The sequence below is a fragment of the Anas acuta genome, chromosome 8, assembly GCF_963932015.1.
Source record: "Anas acuta chromosome 8, bAnaAcu1.1, whole genome shotgun sequence".
In the NCBI taxonomy this organism is placed as follows: Eukaryota; Metazoa; Chordata; class Aves; order Anseriformes; family Anatidae; genus Anas; species Anas acuta.
This window is the reverse complement of record NC_088986.1, coordinates 29,426,955-29,450,257: the sequence shown is the minus strand read 5'-3', so window position 1 is coordinate 29,450,257 and position 23,303 is coordinate 29,426,955. Positions and strand designations below refer to the sequence as shown.

General features: G+C 38.9%; 1 protein-coding gene and 1 long non-coding RNA gene across 6 annotated transcripts in view; one reads left to right on the top strand and one right to left on the bottom strand.

Moving 5' to 3' along the window:
* Positions 1–23,303, bottom strand: part of PLPPR5 (phospholipid phosphatase related 5) — a 257,024-nt gene that overhangs the window by 117,369 nt on the left and 116,352 nt on the right. Inside the window, exon 1 of one of the 5 annotated variants that reach the window (XM_068690248.1) lies at positions 14,498–14,566. The exons of the other annotated variants lie outside the window; for them this stretch is intronic. Within the exon in view, the coding sequence (XP_068546349.1) occupies positions 14,498–14,551 (54 nt within the window). The 5' untranslated portion in view covers positions 14,552–14,566. Of the gene's footprint in view, positions 1–14,497; positions 14,567–23,303 lie in introns of those variants that run through there. 5 annotated transcript variants of the gene reach the window in all.
* Positions 14,836–20,102, top strand: LOC137860235 (uncharacterized). Its single transcript, XR_011098789.1, has 2 exons — positions 14,836–15,084; positions 16,940–20,102. It is a non-coding gene; the product is annotated as an uncharacterized lncRNA (long non-coding RNA).

Genomic DNA, 23,303 nt, shown 5'->3' with positions numbered 1-23,303 from the left:
TAGTTATAAAATAAAACACAATTATATGATTTTAGATCTTTTTTCTGTTACAAGGTTCAGTCCTATCTTCTGCTAATTAAAACAGAATAATTCTGGAGACAAGTGACTTAAAATTTTACTGCATAATTTTAAAGCTCCCAGTTAGCCCATGTATATTTTTTCTTCTTCTTAATCACTACTCACTAATAAATAAATAAATAAATACAATCACAGTAAGTATCTTAAGGAACAAAAGAAAAAGAAAACAAAAACAACAAATTATTTTCTTTTCACAAGGAAAATTTAAGTGCATACCTCTAGGTGGAGGTATGTGAGCCCACTGTCAGCGTGTTCTGGGCCTGCCTGAATATCAAAACACTGCCCCCACTGGCCACCGAAGTACATTCGCTGAATCCTACAGACTCCTCAAATAAATTTGCAAATTTCATAAATAAAAGTAAAATACAACCCTTAGGTTGTGTTTGCATATTTCAGTGATAAATTATGTACTTATTCAGGCAGCTGGGATACCTACTAAGGGCGGGTGTGAACTGCAGGGTACGCTATCTACTAAATAACAATATGTTCACAGGAGTATATAGCCATACTGTAACTTAAGGCCAAGTAAACAAAAAATATAACCTCAGCATGTGTATCAGAGGATCATCACAAACAGTTTTGCGCTGTGGGTCTATCCATGAAAGATTCATTTTCTAAATATGTCATTGCAGCTGGTGATTCAGAAGTAGAACACTTCCATCTGGCAACAGATGGTCAAGATGCATCTCATTTGTAGGATAGTCTTCTGCTAAAAGAACTAGTCCTCTCCACAATCTGTATAATCACATAAGCAGCTTGTTTCTAGTATTACTAACATGAGAAAATACACTAGCACCTTTTCTCACAGGATTACTCAACCCTGTATACACCTATGTAGTTGCTTAAGTATTAAGGGTCCTTCTGCGTATTCTAGCCATTTTCACATTGCACTCCTAGTTCTGTGGTTGATGAAGTGCATACTATGTATGTAACACCTGTGCAGTTACCCAAATACGCTAGCTGGTGCTCTGAATCTATGTAGCATTCAATCGTACGTTGTGCTGAGCTGCTCAGTAGCTCTTACTACCAGCTCTCATCATTCCTGTCCTGCAAACTGCCTGCAGCAAGCTGTTCTTATTGACGGAGGGATGCTTGTAGCTTCCCAGTAGCATTTGCCAAGGGTTTGCAAAGGCATCCCTTCAGACTGAACCTGCTGCACTGTTTCACGTTTTTAATTACTCATGCACAAGGCAGCAGTATCTGTGGGAGTAACAGATGGCTGCTAACAAAGTCAGTTTATCCTATTTCCTCCCTCACCATCCCAGATATGTGTTGCCCATTGCTGGCTTTCTTCTCTAAAGGTTCTGGGAAGGATATCCCAAAGTCCAGCACATCCTAACCAAGCATTCAATACTTTCCAGTGGGACCATCCCCTGTCAATGTGGTGGCATATCCTTCTATTGTGTTCCAAGAAAGAAACACTAAACTTAATAAAGTTTACATAGAAATTTTTCTACAGCCTTATTTTTCCACCCAGAGTAACAGAAGCATGCATTCTCCTGCCTTGTGTTGGCCAGAATTTTCCAACCACTATGAATCCTTCACAGAATAGCATGGAGCTGGGCAGCAGGCAAACGAGAGCTGAAGCAAGCTCTGCCACCCTCACCCTGCTCTAGTGTTTCACGTTAACAGCTCTGAGAAGCGCTTTATAGGAAATTGTTTTTAAAAGTACACATTTGTATTTTAAAATCAAAGTTAATGAATCAGGAAGAACAATTATGGAAGAACAAGGGTATAGGAAGAATAGTAATACTGACCAAAACAAAAGAAACAGAAACAAATACCACCAAACCAAACAAACATAATTTTGGAAATTTCAAATGCAATTCAACTTAATATATTTATGTTCCATTTCACCCTTATGAACCCCTGACTATGCAGAGTAGATCTACAAATGCATTTCAGAACTGTAATTAAATCTGGTCAGAACAGCATTTATGACCATTTCAGGACGTATAGGGAAAGTCTTTTACAACAAGGAGCCAGGGAATAGACTGAGTATCACATTATTAGACAGCCTGCCACACTACTGGAATATCAAATTAGGGATAGCACCAGATGTACAGATCAAGAAGCATCTCAAAACTGTTCCAGAGAACATTTGGGGAACAATTTGTATTTGTGAAAGAATTTGTAAAAATCCAACAGATTCTGTTTGATAATAACTGATAAAGAGAAGAAAGGGATACATTCAGTAAATGAGTTGTTCCTTTGGATGTCTTCACTCGGCTCTAAGAAAAAGGCCTCAAACGTCAGCTCTAGTGGAGAGCTGACTCATCAGGTAGGAAAATTCAGCTCCCCCATTTTTATTTGGTTTTGTAAACAAGAAAAGCACTGCAGAATTAATTCAGTGCTTTCTTTGGTCACAGAATCCAAAGTGACTGTTGCCATGGGTACGTGGAATCAAGTTTTAAAGGGAATTTAAGGACATGACAGGGGAGAAAATAAAAGACAGAGTGGAAGATTCAAGAATTGTAGATCCCTGAAGAAAGTAAGGATCTGAAACACAAAGACACATAAAAGGAAAGTGGCCATTCATGCCATGAAGACAAGACAGAAGAAAAGACAACCAATTGAAAGAGCAGCATAGAGAAAGAAAGAGAAGAAACTGGCAGACACTCTAAATGGAAAAGAAGAGCAGTTAGCTCCATCAGAAGAGACAAAGGAACACTGTAAATAAGCAGGGACTGGATCATTAGAACAACAAACTACACAGTACAGAAGATCACAACAGAGATCAGAAAAGGGCAAGAATGGGATCTGAAGAAATAACAGCAAAGGGAAAACTGAAGATGCACATTTAAAAAATGAAAAATGGGTATGAACGATTAGGGATTCTTGTTAAAAAAAGAATCCATAAGCAACTTGAGAGGAACAGAAAGATATGCAGTGTGGCAGAAGCAAGAATATGTGTTTTCCCAAACCACAAGAACTTGCCATGGGAGAATAGAAGAATCCACTGATCCTACTTCATGTTGAAAAATGTCACTGCAAAATTACATCAAGAAAAGGATCAGAAATGTCTCCATCAGTTGGGAAAGACTCAATTATCTGTTCTTTAATGCAGGTTTTTCAGCCCCAAGAAAAGGAACATCTATAAAATATGAGATTAAATATAACCAGAAGGAAGTTTTTAGGCTGCATGGCCACTCAATAGAGGACTTTTTTTTTTCTTTTTTTTTTTTTTTCTTTTTTTCTGAAGAGAGGACTTTTAAAAGAAGTAACGGTAAAGAGAAATGAGATAATATTAAAGAAAATATCAAGTGAGTCTGTTAAATAGCTACAGAAATATGGCTAAAAAAAAAAAAAGACAAAAAAAAAAAGGTCATTTTAAAAAGAGACTGTAAGCAATACCTAAGCTGTGTGTGCATAAAGAGAAAAACCTCCAGAGGGAATGTATGCTGAAACAGCAGTTGTGACTAGGATACCAGCATCAAAAAAACTTGCTGGCCAGGAAAGATGTATAAACCTAAATATAGTGAAATGTCATTTCATAGTAAAAATGTGACAAACTGCAAAGATATAAGAAGGGCTACTGCGGATGAAACGTAATCTAGCTGGGTCAAAATCAGTGTGTAAAAGCAGTCCTACTGAGTAGTGTCAAGAGTGTGCGATCATCCCAAATGTCTGGCTGGATCTTTGTTCTGAGATCAGTTGCAGAAAACGTCCATGTAAGTGTTCTTACCTCAAGAAAATACAATGTTCTTCGATGAAAGCTTACCTCTGGTGCGTGTTTCATCTTGAGAGGTACAGTCTGGCCTTTCCTTGTCTTGCTATTTCAGTGTTAAGAAATGAATCACTAGGAAATGTATTGTTTCAGAAAGACTTTTAGGATTTTTATATTCCTTTGGAAGCTAAAGCTATGAAAGGGCTCCTGATGAGGTTTAGACTCATTCACTGAGAACATTTTAAATGTTCTCAGCTTTTAAATGATGATCCATATGGACTTTCAGGTTTTGAATCACTAAATTCAGGGTGTCTTTTCAGGGGAAGAATTATTAAGACATACTCTCTATTTCTCTATTTTCTTAAGCATCTTTTAACGGTCACAGTCAAAAACAGGAGACAGACTAGGTGGCCTTCTGTTCTGGGTCTGAGCTTTGGGGTTGAGATTGAAACATGAAACATGCCTTTGTAATGGAACAAGAAGGAATATTTACATCCCTGTTACTGATTACCTGATTTCTTTATCCTATGGAGCATGGATGGGAGGACAGAGTGTTCAGTGAGCCTTCATTCCATAACTATTTTGCAGATAAAGAACCAGATGACCTTCTTTGATACTGGCAAGAAGACCTTCCATTCCACACTCTTACAGAAAACAAGACTTGAGAGTCAGAAAGCTGTCTGCAAGTTACAGTGCCGTCCATGGCTACTTCTAGGACAATATATTTCTGTACAGTTAGCTCTCTTCTCTGGGACTCTGCATGAAGTGACAGTGCAGTTTCAAGGCATGTCCTAGAGTATATGCGTAATTCATAAAAGTGATTGAAAAATCAAGTTCATGTGCTCTGGTAAAGTAATGCTAACCTACTATGTAGACTGGTTATCTTTCTTTTTCCATGAAGGACGTGTTGAGAAAAACCTATTTCTAACAATTACCAACTAACATTTTATTTAATTAATGGTGTGTTACTTTCTATTTATGAGGACATTGCTGCATATTTTTAATTGCTGCGCAATTTACCACGTACAATCTTTTCCTACAGGAAGCTCATACTGTACGGGTGAAGAGTAAGGCTCTCCTGCCATCAAAAATATTTGTTTTCACCAACCACTACTGTCAAATAACCTAAGAACAAAAGAAAATTAAAGTATTGCTACTGGAATGTCTTAAGTAATTTAAACACATCTTTTCTTCTTTTTGAAGAATTGAGTGTTTTTCCTTTGCAGTCAACAGATTTTCAATCATTTAGGTCAAACACATTTCAACTGGTTGAGACCTATTGGAAAGCATCTTGCAAATGTCTTATGTACTATGTGAGTTTTTTTGTTATAATCAATGTTGTGGCACCATGTGGCCCTGTTACAGTTCGTGAAGAAGTTGCATAATTAGTAATATTCATTAAAGTTTCAGCAGTACACCAAACGTATTAACTACTGTCCATACAGGAAATGATAGTCACTGCTATAAGGAGCTTGTAATTCAAAACCAGTAACAATGAATAAGGGGGTGGGGGGGAAAGTGTAGGCTTAGATGATCATAGTGTTCACACTTACAAGGGAAAATATTTAGCTGGAAAAATTTTTAAATGATTTTAGTTTAGCTAACACAGACCACTAGGACAATGGCAGTACTTGAAAACGTGCAATGGCCTATATGCCTCTGAATGAACCACTAAAAGATTTAGCATACCCTGGAAGAACACCTGTGTGGGAGGAGAGGGATGCAACACAAAACGGCTCTTGTGCAATTAAGCACACAGTTCATAATTCAGCACAAGTTCTATTGAAAACCGACCTTTTAAAAATTTTTAACTACAGACATAGCCACAATCCATCTTTGGCTATATATAGCTTTGATTCATGTTTCTGCTAAGCTTCTGGCTAACTTTCCTGAAAGAAAAGCATAAACTGTAAACATGAAACTGCGCAAATACATACTATCGTCTTGGTCACCTTTTCTTTTTTTTTTTTTTTTCTTTTGCACTTAACCTTAATATAGTGATTATTCCAGAGGCCCGGATGCTATTGAAATAAAACAGTATGAGAGAGATGGAAAGACAGTTTAACATCTTATACATATCTTTAAACATAACATATTGTGAATAGACTTTTTTTTTCAAGGTAGGCAGCAGTAGTAATAATAGAACAAGCAGTGACTATCTAACACTGAAATGGGACATTGACATTTTAAGGAGAACTTCAGCTGTGATATTTGAAAGATTCTGGAAGAGAACTTAATGGTTCGTGATAAGGATTTATTTTTGCTATTTCTAGTTCTTTCAGGAGAGAAAGAGAGAGAAAAAAGAAGACTAATGATCTCTTCCTTTTTCTGAAGGAAGAAATAAATTAGACTCTCAGCATAATGTGCAGAAAAACAGATCTCAGTATCCTGTCATTTTCTGAACAGGTTTGTGCCTTTACTCTGGGGATATCACTTTGTATATGTTTGTGCACTATTTCAAATACTTGGTGAGATAATTTCTTGAGATATAATTTATACATTTCTTAAAATGGCCTTTGAAGTTGTTAACACTGGTGTCATCAAGACTTAATAGCTAGTGAAGTGCTAGTTTAAGGTGCCCTGAACACCTGCTTGTTATTTATACAAATAATGAATTTTATAGTGCGTTTGCAAGATAACAGAAGGAATAATTGACTCTTTCTCTAGCTGTTGATCTGCTTCTATCAGTTCTCAGAGGGTAGATATTCTCATCCTCTTAGACTTCCATGTATGACTTTTATGTTATCGCACTCTCAGTCTTTACAGAGCTCTATCTTGTCTCTGTCAACATGGACTAAAGCACATACATCAGACTGTTTTGCTCTTCTCTACTGCAAAGCTTCCTGCCATCTACCCTCAAGACAGTCGTGTTCTGGCCCTCAGCTTTCATCCTCAAACTGCTAAACACATTGGTGAAAATTTTGAAAGTCTTCTGTAAGTTTAGTTGTAAAGACAGGGACACAATGGACTTTTGTAGCATAAGGCTATGGATTTTCACTGGGGAAACTAGATCTCTTTTCCAGTCAAGCAGAAGGATATTAAAGAACTACTAAGGTGTGCACATCTTGCACCAGCCTCAACATCTCCTGCACCAAGTTCAGTTCTGAGGCTGCCAGCACCAGGATAAGCATAGGGCAGCACAAGCATATGCAGGCTCTCTCTTTCCCTTGTGTAATGCCTATCTCATACAGTTCGCATCTGAAGGAAAGAAAGGGAAAGAAAGAGGCATAATAAACCGATGTCATGGGTTCTGAAAAAAATAATGACATAGCACACTATTCAAACTCTCTGGTGATGACAGAAATATAGAGACACGCACACAAAATAAAAAAAAAAAAATAAAAAAAAAAAAAAAAAGGAAATACATGAGGATTATGCAGGTAAAAGCTATATTCATTTTCCTGGCTTATTTTTGATATTTGAAAAAATGCTACTCCCTTTCTTTGAAGGCCTTTACAAAATATTTCAACAAGTATAACCCAAATTCATGATTTTTTCTGCCATATAATTTAAAAATCAACAGACATCTACCCTGTAATGACTTCAGGTTTCAAAATATCAACACTACATAATCTCTTGATAAATGCACAGTACATAAAAATTAACACATGTGGATCTTCAAAATCTAGTAAATTTGAGTCAAATTTTTATGTACAGTGTTGGTAAAATTTTAAGAAACAAATGTAAAGTAAGGCACAGAGGAGAATGCAACAGAAGCAATTAAGCCACTACTCTTCACCTGCAGAACCCTGGCACAAAGCTTACTTTCACTTGCAAGTGTGATATGAATTCATGAGTACTGAAAATTTGCCTATGCCTGATATTTACTGGAAAATATGACTGCTAGGCTAGACAGGTCTGCTTGATTACAGCACTCAGTCTCAGGAGTATTTTTTCAAATCCATGGCTACCTAGATCCCTTTGATCATTTAAACCCAGGTGCCTTTGGGCAAAGTATTTCAAATAGGAATTCAGAAGCACCTATATAAACATGTATAGGTATACCATGATGAACTATAGCCCAGTATGCCCATTCCTACCTGCTGCCCACAATGGAAATTTTTTCTAGTGTATTTATTTCAAGTGCCAGGAGAACCACTGTCAGTTATCATCTCATTTTGAACCATCCATAAGACTAAAAAGGACAGAGGAAAGAAAAGGAAAACATATCCATGCAGGATTAAGTACTGCTGACACTGCTGGTCTACCAGGTAGAACATATCTTGGTGACTTCAGGCTGGCCTGTCACACATCGTGCCATTACCCCTTCAGTAGCCACTGGTGCCTTTAAAGGAATTGCTGTTTCTATTCTATTTGCAGATTAAAAGGGTTTGTGAACAGTTTTTTGTTTTTTGTTTTTTGGGTTTTTTTTTGATGGCTAGAGTGAAATATGTTTTTTTTTTTTTTTTTCCGATAAATATTACTGAATACCTATTTAATATTGTGCAATTTATTAAAAAAAAAAAAGTGTTCTGCACCAAATCCTACTACCTTGGAGATTTTGCCAAATGCCTTCTTTGAAACTTTTTGTGTAAAGGGAGCAAGTTTTGTATGGACCAACATTTGCAACATTTCTATATTAATCAATGATCCATCTAGATGTGTATCTCCTCAGAACATCCACTGCAACTCCAGAAAACATTAAACCACAGAAAGGCACCATTTGATAGAAGGACGAACTTCTTCCCATTCTGAGCAGCTTGTCATTTTATGCCCCAAAGCTTAAACGTTCTTGGTGCCTTTGTGCATGCAAAGTGAGCCCCACCAATTGTATAGCAAATTAAATACAGTAAAGCATGGTATCTCTCATACATTACATTTAGCAGTTCTACTGGAGCAAATAACCTATTGGAAAAAATGTGTAAATATAGAATATTTTATTTTAAAATCCTATATATTACCTTCCAATTCTCTTACTTTCCTACTTATTAAGCCCATTAACACCAATAAAAGCACTAACTTTTCATAGAATCATAGAATGGTTTGTATTGGAAGGGACCTTAAAGATCTTCTAATTCCAACCCCCCTGCCATGGGCAGGAACACCTTCCACTACACCAGAAATTTTACATCTTGCAAGCTTTGTGAAGATTCATCCTATTAGATGGACCCTCTGGAAATCAAATTCAATTTTTTCCAATGGAGTTGCATCCAGTTTTGCTGTGACGTGCTGTCTCTCCTTATTTACATACCAATCCATCACTCATTGCATACAAGAAGCAATTTGTAAACCATACAAATACCTGTGTGTACCAGATTTTAAAAAAGGTCGTCTGTTTTGTGGCCTACGCACTGAAGATTTATAAAGATACAAAAAGGTTGCATATCAGCCTGTGCCCAGTAAAGCAGTCCTTAATTATAATTAGTCTTCCTAAATACTAATCAGCAAATTCACCTATGTGAGTTCTTATATTAAATTCCCCAATATATAAAGTAGCATTTCACTGAATATTTCAACCTCTTTGGTTCATTCCTTCCAGAGGGTAGATAATTTCAGGTAATTAACAAAATATTAAAAAGCATTACTATTCTTCTTAGCAACAACACTGCTTATTCTTTACACTGTTAAAATAACATTAGCAGAATCAGGTGCAAAGCAACGAGTCTGTAAGAAGTTTCCATATGCATTATGTATCCATGTAAGCAAATTAACTTTCATGCTTTTAATGAAGTTGAATACTTCCACTGAAGAAAAGTGCAGTGCCAAAACATAAAGGAAGTGGCACTGGGCTCCACGCTCTCTCTCTCTCTTTTTTTTTTTTTTTTTTTTTTTGACTGAGCAGGTCTGATGCAGATTCACAGCTGCATTTCAAAATGCCCTCTGTTGGTGCTGTGGAAAATCTGAACAGTGCTCGTTGGTGGCAGCTGACACACGAGCATGCACACACGGCTGAGGAGCCCTCATAGCTAAGGAAGAAGCAATGCAAATCACTGCTGACAGATTTTTTAGAGATCTATTACACTCCAAAGAAAATATATTACTATCTCCTATATACGAATTCCTGTTTTGCTGTTCAGACACCAGGATCAGAAGTGAACCTGACCGTCAGCATCACTCTCTGTGTGCCAGCTGCTGCCACCATCAACAATCAGGAGCACTGGAGGCCTTGCTGAAATCCCATCCTCCCACTTGACACAAGCTTGTGTTTTAGCACCCTGATCCTACTGGTGTAATGCTTCTTTTCATAACCAGCTAGGGCTGAAGCTCTGTGGTCTTCCCTGCATGGGTGGGAGCTCCACAATTTAAACCCTGTTGTTGATTCTACAGTGCATCCTCCTGAGCAACAGTAAGCTCTGGTGCAGGCATCTTTCTGCTCCATTAAAAAAAAAAATATATATATATATATATGATTCTCTAGAATATCTCTTAATTTCCTTCTGGTCCAGCATAACTACAGGCATGTTTGCATAATGGAAGCTTTCTGTAAGATGCGCCAGTATTGTCTCTCTGCTAGACCTCTGCATTTTACCAAAAAATGAGAGGCTAACTAAAAATACTAAGGATGCATTCTCACAGCATGAAAGTAAATTAAGAGAAATGGAGAAAAGCCTGAAGTGATAAAAAATGTGCAGGTGAATACGGAAAGGAGACTGCTGCCTGTGATCTGTTTGCAAGAGCTCAGTGCTCGGCAGAGGGCTCCAGCCCTGCGCACAGGCAGCTGCTCACTGATGCCTGTGCCCAGCAGTGCTGCCAGCAGTCTGCACACAAGAAGGAAATTGCAGAGTTTGTCCGGTTCCAGGAAATATAAACCTCTATCTTGAAATTAAGGTTAAAATATTAATTTGCCCAAAAGGAGAATAGTCTTCATATTTTCTGTTCATGCCCTTTTCTGAAGATCAAAATTATTCCTAACAGAAAAGATCTATGGCGTGCCTGCACTGAGGAGCTGCAGAGACTGAAATAAAATGGCTCACGTCCTTCTCGATTCTGTGAAACAACCACCACAGAAAAAGCAGACAGCAGAGCAGGAAGCGTGCCTGTGTTCATGTGCCCGTGCACTCTGTATTAGTGACATATCACAACGTGTTCTGCTTGAGTGAACAGAATTAAGTACTTGTTCTCTCTCTTATTAAATACATTCTTAAAAACATGCCTGCATGTCAGTCTCTGCTCCCATCTTCTTTCCCAAGTGCTCTCTAGGCTACAGAACAAACTTTGGTGTGGAAGAGCGGTACGTCCTTTTCAGGTCTTGACAATACTATGATGAAGTTTAAATATTTGAAACAGCTATTTAATTGAACCCGAAATTAAATTCAAAAGCAATCAGACTGGCCTGATTTTGAGCATGTGCTGGGATTACTCCCTTCACTGCAGTACAGTAGTGCCTGAAGTGTGCCACTGCACGTGGATCAGCTCTTATTCTAAATTAAATACTCTTCACAAGAATTATTCAGAGTCTGTACCTGATCCCATACTGCTTTCAGTTCTGTAAGATCTTTCCATCATTTCTCTACAAGATTATCCACTTCGTAAGGAAATGTTTTCACTCCTACCAAAATTTAGACTACTTTGCATACAGGATATCTTATGTTATCAATGAGATTTTTGTTCTTCTGTATTTATTGTAAAAAACAACCTTCCCTCCCATTAAAAAAAAAAAAAAAATCACTCTCAGAAACACTCTATGTATGACTATTTCCCTAGAGGTTACGTTTGTTTTTTTTTTTGTTTGTTTGTTTTTTTCTTGTTTTGTTTTGTTTTGTTTTGTTTTTCCCTGATGGAGAGGTTATCTAAAACTGTGAGATTTTACTCCTCATGACTGTTAGTGGTATGTACGGCAAATTCATTTGTTCACTAAGTAGTAAAAATATTTAGAGGGAAAGAGAAGTGCCCTAATATCCCATGTAACCGAGCACTGTACAGCTAGTGCTGTAAAGCACGAACATGTAAACAGTACACACCCCAATCTCACAACTGTAATTGCAGGCAGAGTGCAATTCAGAACAGAACAAAAACAGTAGGATTTCTCTTAACAGTCATCTATGCAATGGCTAGTATTATTATCCTTTTTTATTTTAGACTACAAGTAGAAGACAACTACTGTAGATTTACTTTCTTGCCAAAATAACAAAGCCCAAAAAGGGTAAAATGCAGCCTTGGGATGGGATTGGAGGTAGGGGAATGGCCCAAGTCTTGGATATTCCTAACCTAGTATAAACAGGGATTCCTCACTCTTTTGCCTGAAAGTTTCATTTATTTCAACAAATCTATTTAAATTAAACAAGATTTGAAACACATCATTCTTAAAAATGTGCTTTCCAATCTTCTGACTGATTTTTATTAAATAAAATGGAGAAGTGGAGTAGCCATGAAAGGTGTATACAGAGAGTTATGCACACACAAATGAGTTTTTCAGTGAGTATAGTCATAACAGCTTTTTACAAGGTAGTACACTTAGGACTTAAGACTGTCATATGCTAAAGTGTTTTAGCACTGTTAAAATGAAGAGTATGTAATCTCAATAAAAATATCTGTCTTAATAACCCCACCAGCAATTTGAAACACAAAATGTGCCTTTTAAAACTCATTTTAGAGCTAAAGACAAGAGGTGCTAAAACACACAGTGCCATATCATGCAGATTTTCCTTTTAGGTTTGCTTTGTTTCTGTGATAACTGGAGTCAAATTTTTCTTTTCCTTTTTAAATAAAAGGAAGCTGTCAGAACCAAGTTAGTCATTTTCAAGGGGTCCATTATCCTATTACTGAGAAAGAAATTTAATAGCTTATTGGATATTTCAGTGCAAACGTAGCTCTGCATTGAAACCCTGCGTCATGGAATGCAGGATTTAGTGCCTGTGAGCTTAATGTTAGAGTTCAGTTCAAGTAACTAGCTCTCACTGAGAAAACATAGGCAGCTTAACACCTAGAGGTTTAACACAAGATCTTTCATGGTGAAGTCTATTGGGAACAAAAGTCTCCATCTTGGTGAAAGGAAGAAAACTGTCTCTGCATTGAGCCAAATTTACCAGTTATCGTGGTAGAGCAAACACTTGTAGCTGAGCCATGAACTCATTCCTTGTGTGCTTGTGCTACTGGAGTGCAGATAGATCCTTATACCAATACAAGCTTCTGTAACAAGGAGGCCACCATCCCATGAAATATGAGGTTATGAGTTCATATTTCCTATGAGATTCATATATATCTTTTTCCACTACAAACATAATTTGGAATGACGTTAATAGAAGAAACGTTCTAAAGACTGCAATTCACAGGTGGTCATAGTTTAGTGCTGTACACATAAGATGCATTCTTTTCAAAATCCTGACACTCTGTGATGCATTTTCCCTAGCATAGCCTAGAGCATAAAATATATAACAAAGCCTAGGTTCATTCAAATTCAATTATTTAACTGAAATTGCTCCACTAGCAGCTTTCAATTCCACCAAAGATCAGGGAGTTTATCCAGTCCTCCTAAAACCTAACTCACCTTCTGGAGATTCCTCTTTCACATGCACACACATTCTTTCTCTGTCTTTTGACTATATGGAAATCCTGGGAATTGAGTGCCTAAACTTGGGCAGAATTAATCAGTGCTCAGATGTCTTTGAAGTGTCTTTGAAGAATACAGGACTAAGGAAGAGTATTGTCATACAAAGTGTGACAGAATGGAGAGATCACAGTCCCCATGGGGCATCCAGGAGCAATGCAGCTTATACACTACCCAGCTCATGGGGGAAGTAGCAAAATTGCCCCTATCTTCTTCCTTGAAGGACGTTTAATATGGCTTTACAATGAAACCCTTCTTCCTCATACAGCTTTTTTCATTAAACAGAGATCACTGTATGGTGGGGCTGATAGTATTAAAAAAATAAATCATAGACACTTCATAATGTCTGTTTTTGTTTCCAGACATTTTGTAAGTGATAAAATGAAGTTACTCTGTCTGCCACCTCTTGTACTTTAACCACAACACATATCCCTGAATACTTCAAACTCCTTCACTTAGTGAACTCTACAAATTTGCTGAGTTGATAACCTTTTACTTCTGTAATACATAGTTTAGAGAGACTTCAAAATGAAGCACAAAACTGTGTTCCCAAATCCTACTGAAGACAAAAGGAGCTACTCTGAAACACCAGGAAGCAATATTTGGTTCTAATGGTTTTTGCACACAAGTTGATGATGTTCTGAGCAGTTCCTACCAGGAAGATATTTTGAAAGATTCATTAGATCCATTGACTTCAGTCTTATGCTAGTTTCACTGGCTTAAAATAAAAATGAAGGCAGAATCAAGCTATTTCCTGACTCAGAACACAGCTGTTCTCCCTCTGATGGCATAACTAATTCATTTAATAATATTCAAAACATGCTACAGCAGCATATTCTGGCAATTTCCAGTTGTCCATTATTTTTTCCAGTTTCCCATCATAATCAGACTTGACTGAGAGAAAATGGGAGGAAAAATACATGCATTATGCATGTGTAGTGCATAATGTCTGATCTATGATGAAATTTCCCATCATTTGCGCAGAGACAGAGTAATTTCTCCTGGCTACACCACTCTTGACTTTTTCTTTCTCTTTCTGCTCACAAATATGGGTTTTATAGCAATGATCTGACTTGATATTGTACTGAAATGAGATAAGACATATCATGGATGGGGAGGATATATAAATGTTATTATAGTAAAATTTGACGATGAATCAAAATTTCAGAATGAATATTAAAAATATATATTTTTTAAAAATCTCAGACAACTCTAGACAAAGCTGCTCTGTATGTACTACAAAACTTTATAGGTGTGCAGCTTACCTTTTTTCCCCTTGTACTCCTTTTCCAGATTAAAAGGAATGAACACAGGCTCATTTTGTAAGCTGTTTCCTCAGAGAGACAAAGGAGTTTAGGTCCCCATGAAATACCTTAAGTCATGGTTTGACTGAAGTCAGTGGGAGCCATCTCATTAACTTAGCTGGGTCTGGATTTTTACCTTGTGTACAATACTAACTGAAGATGCAAGGGGAAAGCATTTCTTTCAGGCATCTCAGTGAAACCTCTGCCATCTCAATGAAGATGACATAATGTAACTAGTCAAAGGACCAAAGCCAAAACACATGGGTACATAAGCTTCATTTTTGCTTTCCTGGGGCCATTTAGCCATGGAAGTTGTAACACAGTCGAGCAAGACCAGCTGGGAGCCAAGATGAGACAGACTCAGCAGAGAGCACAGCTGAGCACTAATCACCATTTCCACATACACCCTGCTGAGCACTTGTGCAGAGCAAGTGCTTGGGTTTTTCTCCCATCAATAACTCTTTCACAAACCTGCAAAAGGCAAACAGCACTGCACGGGAGGCAGCTCAATATAATTTCAAGGTATTGATGTTACCAGGTATAAATGAGTAAGTAATACAATCTGCTGCATTTTCATTGCAGGTGAGGGTTCATTGGAGGAAAGAGCTCAGCATGACTCTCCCATCCAAGGTTAAGCACTCAGGGTTGGAAGTGAGGACAAATGATTTCTGCTGTTTTTCAACCATTCTTATAGGGCAAATATTGAGGGGAATTATGTTGTCTGGCTATGCTGATTATTGTAAAATCCATTCTAGATAAAGCTGGCATTAAAGTAGCATTTCCTTATCAAGAGGTTGAGTAGGTTATTTGAAGGAAGTGGGAGAAGGTAGGGGTGAGGAACAGCTATGAATAATTCCTTTTAATTTTTGCATTTAATGCAAAATTAATGCATGTCACATTATATGAGATATGGCAAAATTCTGCATGTTTCTGCTCTGTATCTACATGTAATTGCAACTCTTCTCTCAAGAAGAGTAGCAAATCACTCAAAAATGCCCCCTCCTTTCCTTTTTCTACAACGTAACCTACTAACTTTAGATTTTGTGGTAGGAGGAGAAATCTGAAAACCTATGCAATTTGCATCTAAAGAGCTATGTGGGGATTCTTCTCTCTTCCTATACGAAGGAATATATAGGAACATCCATCCTATACAGATGTTCTTCCAGAGACACAGAAGTAGCAAAAAATTGCTTTACTGCTGTTTTGTGACAGTGAGACTTTAAAAGGTTTGATGGAGCAAGCAGTAAACCTCTTGTTATCACACTTGATTCTAGAAATTCTTGGGATAGTAGAAGATCACCATAGTACCTCTGGGAAGAAAGCTCAGTCTGTAATCAAGAGTCTGTAATCAATATAGGGAGGCAAATGTTGTTAGTATTTGTTACAGGTCTCCAACCCCTTCAGAAGTTCCTGAATGATTCTAACTCCTGTCAGCCTTGTTAGAAATTGTATGCACTCAGCATCTTAAAAGATTAGAGTTACAACAAGAAGATACCTCCTTCTGGTAATCTCACAGTACTGAATTTAATTATGGGTTAATTGAATTATTGTTTATATAACCCTTGTATCATTTCCTGAGACTAAATAGGACATTGTGCCATTTAAAATAAATAAATAAATAAATAAATAAATAAATAAATCAGCGTGGAGAACTTATGAGAGATCTAAAAAACCATCATGGGACAAAGTTAAGGAAAGAAACAACAAAGTTTTATGCACTGTGCCAATGACACCCTCCTGCTTTTTGAGGCATGTTCTGTTGGTTTTATGGTCACATTTTTCTGCGTTTCGGAACTAGTTCTTCTTCAACTACTCTTGGAAACAGTTGCACAAACAAGTGGGAAAACTGAGTCACTGGAGAAAAAAGATGACTGCACACAAAGAATTCTCAAATGTACAAATTAAGCACACTAAAAAAATCAACAAACTTTCTATAATCTTCTGTGTAGAGATATTACTTCCTAAAACAGATTATGAAAATATTCTAGGCAAGAAATATGATTACTTAGTTGAGAATGCCTATGAAAACAAAGTATTGTTTGGTGCAAGGAGAGGTAAATGTTGATCCTTTGTACCTGTCAATGTCTCTCACCACATCTTTGATGACTTACACCAGATATCCATTACATACATTCTAAATGAAAAGCTAGGTCAACAGACTGGAAAAAGAGTACTTAGGTGTCAGTTCCTAATATTGATAGCAATACAGAGAAGAACATTTTAAATGTATTTTCCCAAACACTTGAAAACAATCAAACAGGATGGTATGAACTGGATAAGAAGAAAGTGTATCTGAATATCTGACAAATTTAGCTAGGCAAGCAATTAGGGAAGCAGGACACTGTTGATCTGGGTGTAATTCCATCTCCTTGTAGAAACTGCAAGTTTTTTTCTGCCAAACAGACACTGCTTTCTCCTTGGCTCCTTGTCTTCGGCTGAAGTGGTATCTGACCCACCTGCACTGCAAGTATACTACTGACTACAGCACCTACACACTGCTATTCTGGATTCTATCAGGTGGTCATAGATCAACAAATACTTTGCCACAGACCATAGCAGAGTTACTAGAAGAAGAGAAGTGAGAAGCTTCTTGTCTACATCTGCAGTCAGTTTTCTGAAAAGCTCGAAGCAAAGAAACTGAGAAGGAAAGAGACTGAAAAACAGAACAGGACGGGACGGGACAGGCCAGGACAGGATGGGACAGGCTCAGCTTCCCTACCTTGGACAGCTCCCCAGTGCCACTTCTGCAGGCAAAACAGGAAAACGGTGCCACACTGTCGATGACGACCAGTACAGGTGATATTTAGAGGGTTTCGATGAGCACAGAGAACAGACACAAATGAAGAGAAAGGTGTCGTATTGCTCCTCACTTCAGAGCTTAGTCACCTGGATTCTGTTTACTGCCTCAATTAACTAATTGCTGTAAGCAAGGCTTATTGGCCACAATACCCAGGAGAAAGCATGACAAGAAAAAGCAAAGAAATGGAGCACTGTGAAGAAAGGAGTTTGGAAATACACATGGTGAAGGTAAATAAAAGAGGGTGAGAAGATTAAAATGGAAGAGTGAAAAAGCAGGATGAGAAAAAAGGATGAGGGAGGACAGGAAAGGAAAAAAAAAAACACAGCGTAGGTAAGGGGAGTGAACAAAACATGAAGGCAGAAGAAAAGAAAGACAACGCATGTAGAAAAAGGGAGTGATTGAACTGGGACAATTAAATAGCAAGAACAATGAAGAAGTGATACAAAAGAGAGATGAACGGGAGACGCTCAAGCATGTGGAGAGCATAAAATAAAGGGAACCATACAGAAAAGTGTAGCAAGAAAAGGACACATGCTGTAGTGACACCTGCTTCCAAGGCTTCACATCCATTTTAAGTACCTTCTTCAAATTTCCAAACCTTACATCTCCCAAGACATATCAATATTCACTGGTTCAGCAATGGATCCATTAACAAATTAATGTATACACTTTGATCCCTGTGAAGGTGCTATTACCTTCCATCCTCTTAAGAGCGGTCATAATCTTGACACCACTGATTAAAAATGTAGCATTTTAACCTGGTTTAATTATGATGATAGGTGCTGTTATTGCTCTAAATTTTGCTTTTGCACCATAAATAAACTTGCTGATCGTATTTAAAAGTCATAAACAATTTCCATCTGATATCCAAGTTAGTGATATGTTCATCAGCATATTCATCAAGTGGCATGCATGTAAATGAAAGTTTTGTTGATTTTTTGTTGATTGCTTGCCTTACTTCTTCTACAGAGAAATTCTTAACCCCTAGGATCTTCTAATAGTAGGTCAGACTATCTGAACTTAATTCCAATTGGAATGAAGGGAAACAGTCCCACACTCTTATTTAATTGCTATCAATTAAATGTAAAATTTTACATAAAAATGGTAATCTTTTCTGTAGCCAAAGGGGTGTATTAGATGCAGAAAAAAAATATAAATTATTGCCATTAGAGAGTTATATGAGCCCATTCAAAAAACAGTAAAATAAAGTATCAAGCAGTAATAAAAATATCAACTCCTTCGTATATTTCCCCTCTTTTTAGGCATGTAATTTTTCATTGGTCACAGTTCCCTATTTGTCATTAGAATCTGCATCTGGAAAGCATTCTGCCAGGGCAGGAAGGCAAATAATAGTAATGAAAAATTCATGAAAATTGCATTCTATGAAGTAAGTGCTGATATTGATGGTCTGTTATCAGAGTCCTTTAAATCCCAAACAAATAAATCCCTCCATCAACATAAATGGACTCTTGGGGAAGATAAAGCAAACTTTACTATTGTATATTTGAATTAATTTGGAATTAAGAAAATACTCATAAAGCCTTTGCTTCTTTCAAAATCCAACAGTTTGCTTTTTCGTTTTATATAGATTAAATATATAAACAATTATATTTCAGTGAAGTTGAAGAGTAATGCTGAAAATTCTGCAGGGTGATATCCATTTGTCCATGGTGGGAATGCAGATTTTTACATTTCTGATACCTAATTAAGATGCACACTAATTTGAGGTCCCAGTATTTAAAATGTTGTGAGATTTTTTAAGTAATATTTCACAGAAGGAATGGCCTGCTTTTCATGAACTTACAAGTTTTCAGATGAAATAAGTTTTGTAGCTCAATAACACTTTTTACCAAAGCAAACCACTAAGGGCTCTATCAATCTACAATGATCTGTTGCATCAGGCAATGAACAGTTCCTTGCTTCACAGTAAAATGACAGCTGACTTGGACAGTCTATCCATGGCAGCCATTTGCTTATTTTCTTTCATATTTTTCAATAGTAGCTTCTAACCTGTTGTAGATTCTGGCACTGGCCACTGAAATGTGCTGGGCTGCATGGCATCCTACCTTCCAAATCAATTCAGATGAACTTGCCCATGTATATATCCTCCTCACACAGCTAATGCCATGTGTTTGGTAAAATGGGTACACCTTACACTTCCTTATGATAGAACTCCTTGATACCAAAAGACATCAGGTCCAAGTTCTAAAATCACTTACTGCGTGCAAGCGCTACTAAACTGCATGAGAAATCAGGCAGAAGGGAGTTTACATTCTGCAGGCTGAAGCCTCCAGCAGGCCTGTCAGCTTGGATGAGGCATTCATTCATTCAGATTAATCAAAGCTGTAACCTCCATTTTATTCCCACTACTCACTAGAAATAAAATAATGACCGAGTGGCCTGAAAATAAAGAATTCTTACTGTTTTAAGGGGCCATTCACGTGGAATAATTGATTTTATTCTAGAAATTCACTTCAGGACAAGAGTCTGGTAACAGAAAGCAACAGAAACAGAATCAGCAACATCTCTATTACAAATCTGTTTCTTTCAGGCACCTGTTTGCACTTTAAATCTGGATGTGTTTGTCGTCACACTATAGAACATTCCTGGATGTAGATATTGCTCTTATTTGCAACTCAATTGTGTATATCTATGATCAATTTAAGTTCCATTCTAGATCTGGTGGGAACAGAATTAAGGCTTCTTGATTTTTCATCTGTTCCCATTTGGATACAGATATACAGATGGCTGGAAAGCCTCCTCTAAGCCACGCTTCAAATATCTAAGTTAGAAAAGATTTTTTTCTGAGATTTTTGAGGATATAGAGACATTTTGAGCTATTCTACCAGGTGAGGAAAGTGAGTCAAAGTGATTTAATTTAGCACTAAGTTTATTAGACTACAGAGAACTTGGGAAAATTGATTTATTCCAAGTTGCTGGGGCACTACAATATTCAAACTGCTAAACTTCAGCTATGAAGCAAACGAAGTATAAATTTAAATCAAATCTGAATGACTAAGTCATTGATGAATTTATGGATAAAACATTAATTGAAAGGACTATAATACACACAGATCTGGATCTTGAGAAAAATGTGGAAAACATCAGTTTGTGTTATTGAATTATTAAAGTACAATGACAATTTACAGAATTATTGAAGTTATCAAAGTTGAATTATTTAAAACTATTGAGAGACTTTGTCTTGAAAAAACTTTTCTAACTTGAGAACAGGAATATTTTTTTCATCATAATCAGAGATCTGTTGATCAGAGATCAACAGAAAAAAAAAGAAAAAAAGAAAAAAAAATGCAAATACATTCACTTATCTAGCCAGGCTACAGGCAGACACCAACATACAGTATATGAGCTGCACAAACAAAACAAATAATTGTGGGTTTATATTACATACATGCACATAATTATTTATAACTATGCAAGTACCACACTGTAGGGAGACTAGTAGAGCCAGTAGATATCTCATAATTCATTTAATTCTGCATCGGGTAAGGTTTTTTCTCTTACAGTTCAAATAAGAGATGTAGAAGGCGATGACTTTGACCTGTGTGGTTTTTTTTTCCTGCAAATACGTAATACAGCAATTCTTCTGGCAGTATGTATCTGTGCCTATGTCTGCACTTATATAGTATTGGCCATCTATACAAATTCAATAGTTTGTTATCTTTCCTGAAAGAATAGAGCATAACATCAGCAGAATCTGACTTCAATACTTCCACTTGGGAAAAGGTTACAACTCATTGAAATAATGCAGGCCCTATATAATCAATGCAGACGTTATGTTTGATATATACACCTACAAAATTAATGAGAAAGACTAATTAATGGAGTCAAGTCCAGTTGGAGGCCAGTCAATAGTGGCGTTCCCCAGGGATCGGTGCTGGGGCCAGTTCTCTTTAATATCTTCATCGATGATCTGGACGAGGGCATTGAGTGCACCCTCAGTAAGTTTGCAGATGACACCAAGCTAGGTGCGTGTGTCGATCTGCTTAAGGGTAGGAAGGCTCTGCAGGAGGATCTGGATAGGCTGCACCGATGGGCTGAGGTCAACTGCATGAAGTTCAACAAGGCCAAGTGCCGGGTCCTGCACCTGGGGCGCAATAACCCCAAGCAGAGCTACAGGCTGGGAGATGAGTGGTTGGAGAGCTGCCAGGCAGAGAAGGACCTGGGAGTGATGGTTGATAGTCGGCTGAATATGAGCCAGCAGTGTGCTCAGGTGGTCAAGAAGGCCAGCAGTATCCTGGCTTGCATAAGAAGCAGTGTGGCCAGCAGGGCTAGGGAGGTGATCGTCCCCCTGTACTCGGCTCTGGTGAGGCCGCACCTCGAGTACTGTGTTCAGTTCTGGGCCCCTCGCTACAAGAAGGACATGGAGGTGCTCGAGTGAGTCCAGAGAAGGGCGACGTAGCTGGTGAGGGGCCTGGAGAACAAGTCCTACGAGGAGCGGCTGAGGGAGCTGGGCTTGTTCAGCCTGGAGAAAAGGAGGCTCAGGGGCGACCTTATCGCTCTCTACAGGTACCTCAAACGAGGCTGTAGCGAGCTGGGGCTTGGTCTGTTCTCCCACGTGCCTGGTGACAGGACAAGGGGGAATGGGCTTAAGTTGTGCCAGGGCAGTTTTAGGTTGGATCTTAGGAATAACTTCTTTATCGAAAGGGTTGTTAGGCACTGGAACGGGCTGCCCAGGGAAGTGGTGGAGTCCCCATCCCTGGAGGTCTTTAAAAGACGTTTAGATGTAGAGCTTAAGGATATGGTTTAGTGGAGGACTTGTTAGTGTTAGGTCAGAGGTTGGACTCAGTGATCTTGAGGTCTCTTCTAACCTAGAAATTCTGTGATTCTGTGATTAGTACTTCAGTTTTGACTCCTTTAGCCTTGTGAATTGCTCTGGTTTGGTTTCGTTGGTGGGGTTGTCTTTTTATTAACGAGAGACTCTGACCCTTGGAGATCTGGAGAAAAAACGGGTCGAGGCAGGGTTTCATGGGGCAGCCTTTCTCTCTGGCAAGCCAAACGGCCTGGGGGGGAGCCAGCCCCAGAAAAGGGGGCCCTCAGCCCTCCCAACCCTCGTCCTTGCTCCACATGAGGGCATCTTCCGGGCCTCTCCCAAGGCAGCCACCTTCGGCCTCGCACGGGCCGCTCCATCACAGAGCTTTGCCGAGGTCACAGTGGCCACCAGCGGGCCCGCCCTTGCCCCGGGCCCTATAAAAGGGGCCCCCCTGCCACTGGCCCGCCACTTGCTCAGCGATTTGGTCTTCCAAAAGCCAGCGGCTGAAGGAAGGCCAGATACAGGAGCAAAGAGAGAGAGAGGCGAGCAGCAGCCCTTCTCAGTGCGAGGACAAGAAATTGTTCCTGGGACCACTGAGGAGGATGTCTGGCTCTGCGAGAATGCGCCATGGGTCGAGGGCCAGCACCTCCAGCACAAGAACCATCAGTGCCCAGGAGGTGTCTGGTGCCCGGCCCAGAGGCTATTTCGATAAACATCTTTGGAGCCGAAGCGATGTGGGGAGCAGGCCGGCCCCTCGGATGGACACCAACAGCAGGCCTGGGCCTAGCCGGAGGCCCAGTGAGGACAGCAAAGAGAGAGAGCGTGGGTTGGAGGGCCACGGGAAGCGGAGCCGTGCCCAGCGGATGGAATATGATGCGGGACCCAGCCGTGGCCAAGGGAGAGATGCCATCAGGAATTCCGTCAATGAAAATCAAGCGGAGAACGGAATGGACCCGAGGCACGGAACTGGGAGGCGTCCCGGGGCGGCACCGTGGCCGGAAAATATGCCCAATGGAAGGCAGCCTGTGTGGGCAGTCCCTGCCAGGGACTGGCTCATCCTCCAACCCGCGGAGCCCATGGAGGTGGGTGCACAAGATGAAGAGCAACCGATGGAAGTGGACCCACCTCGGCCACAACAAACATGGGAGTCCCCCGGCAGCTCTCTGAAAAGTGTCCTCAAGGAACACCGTCAGCTG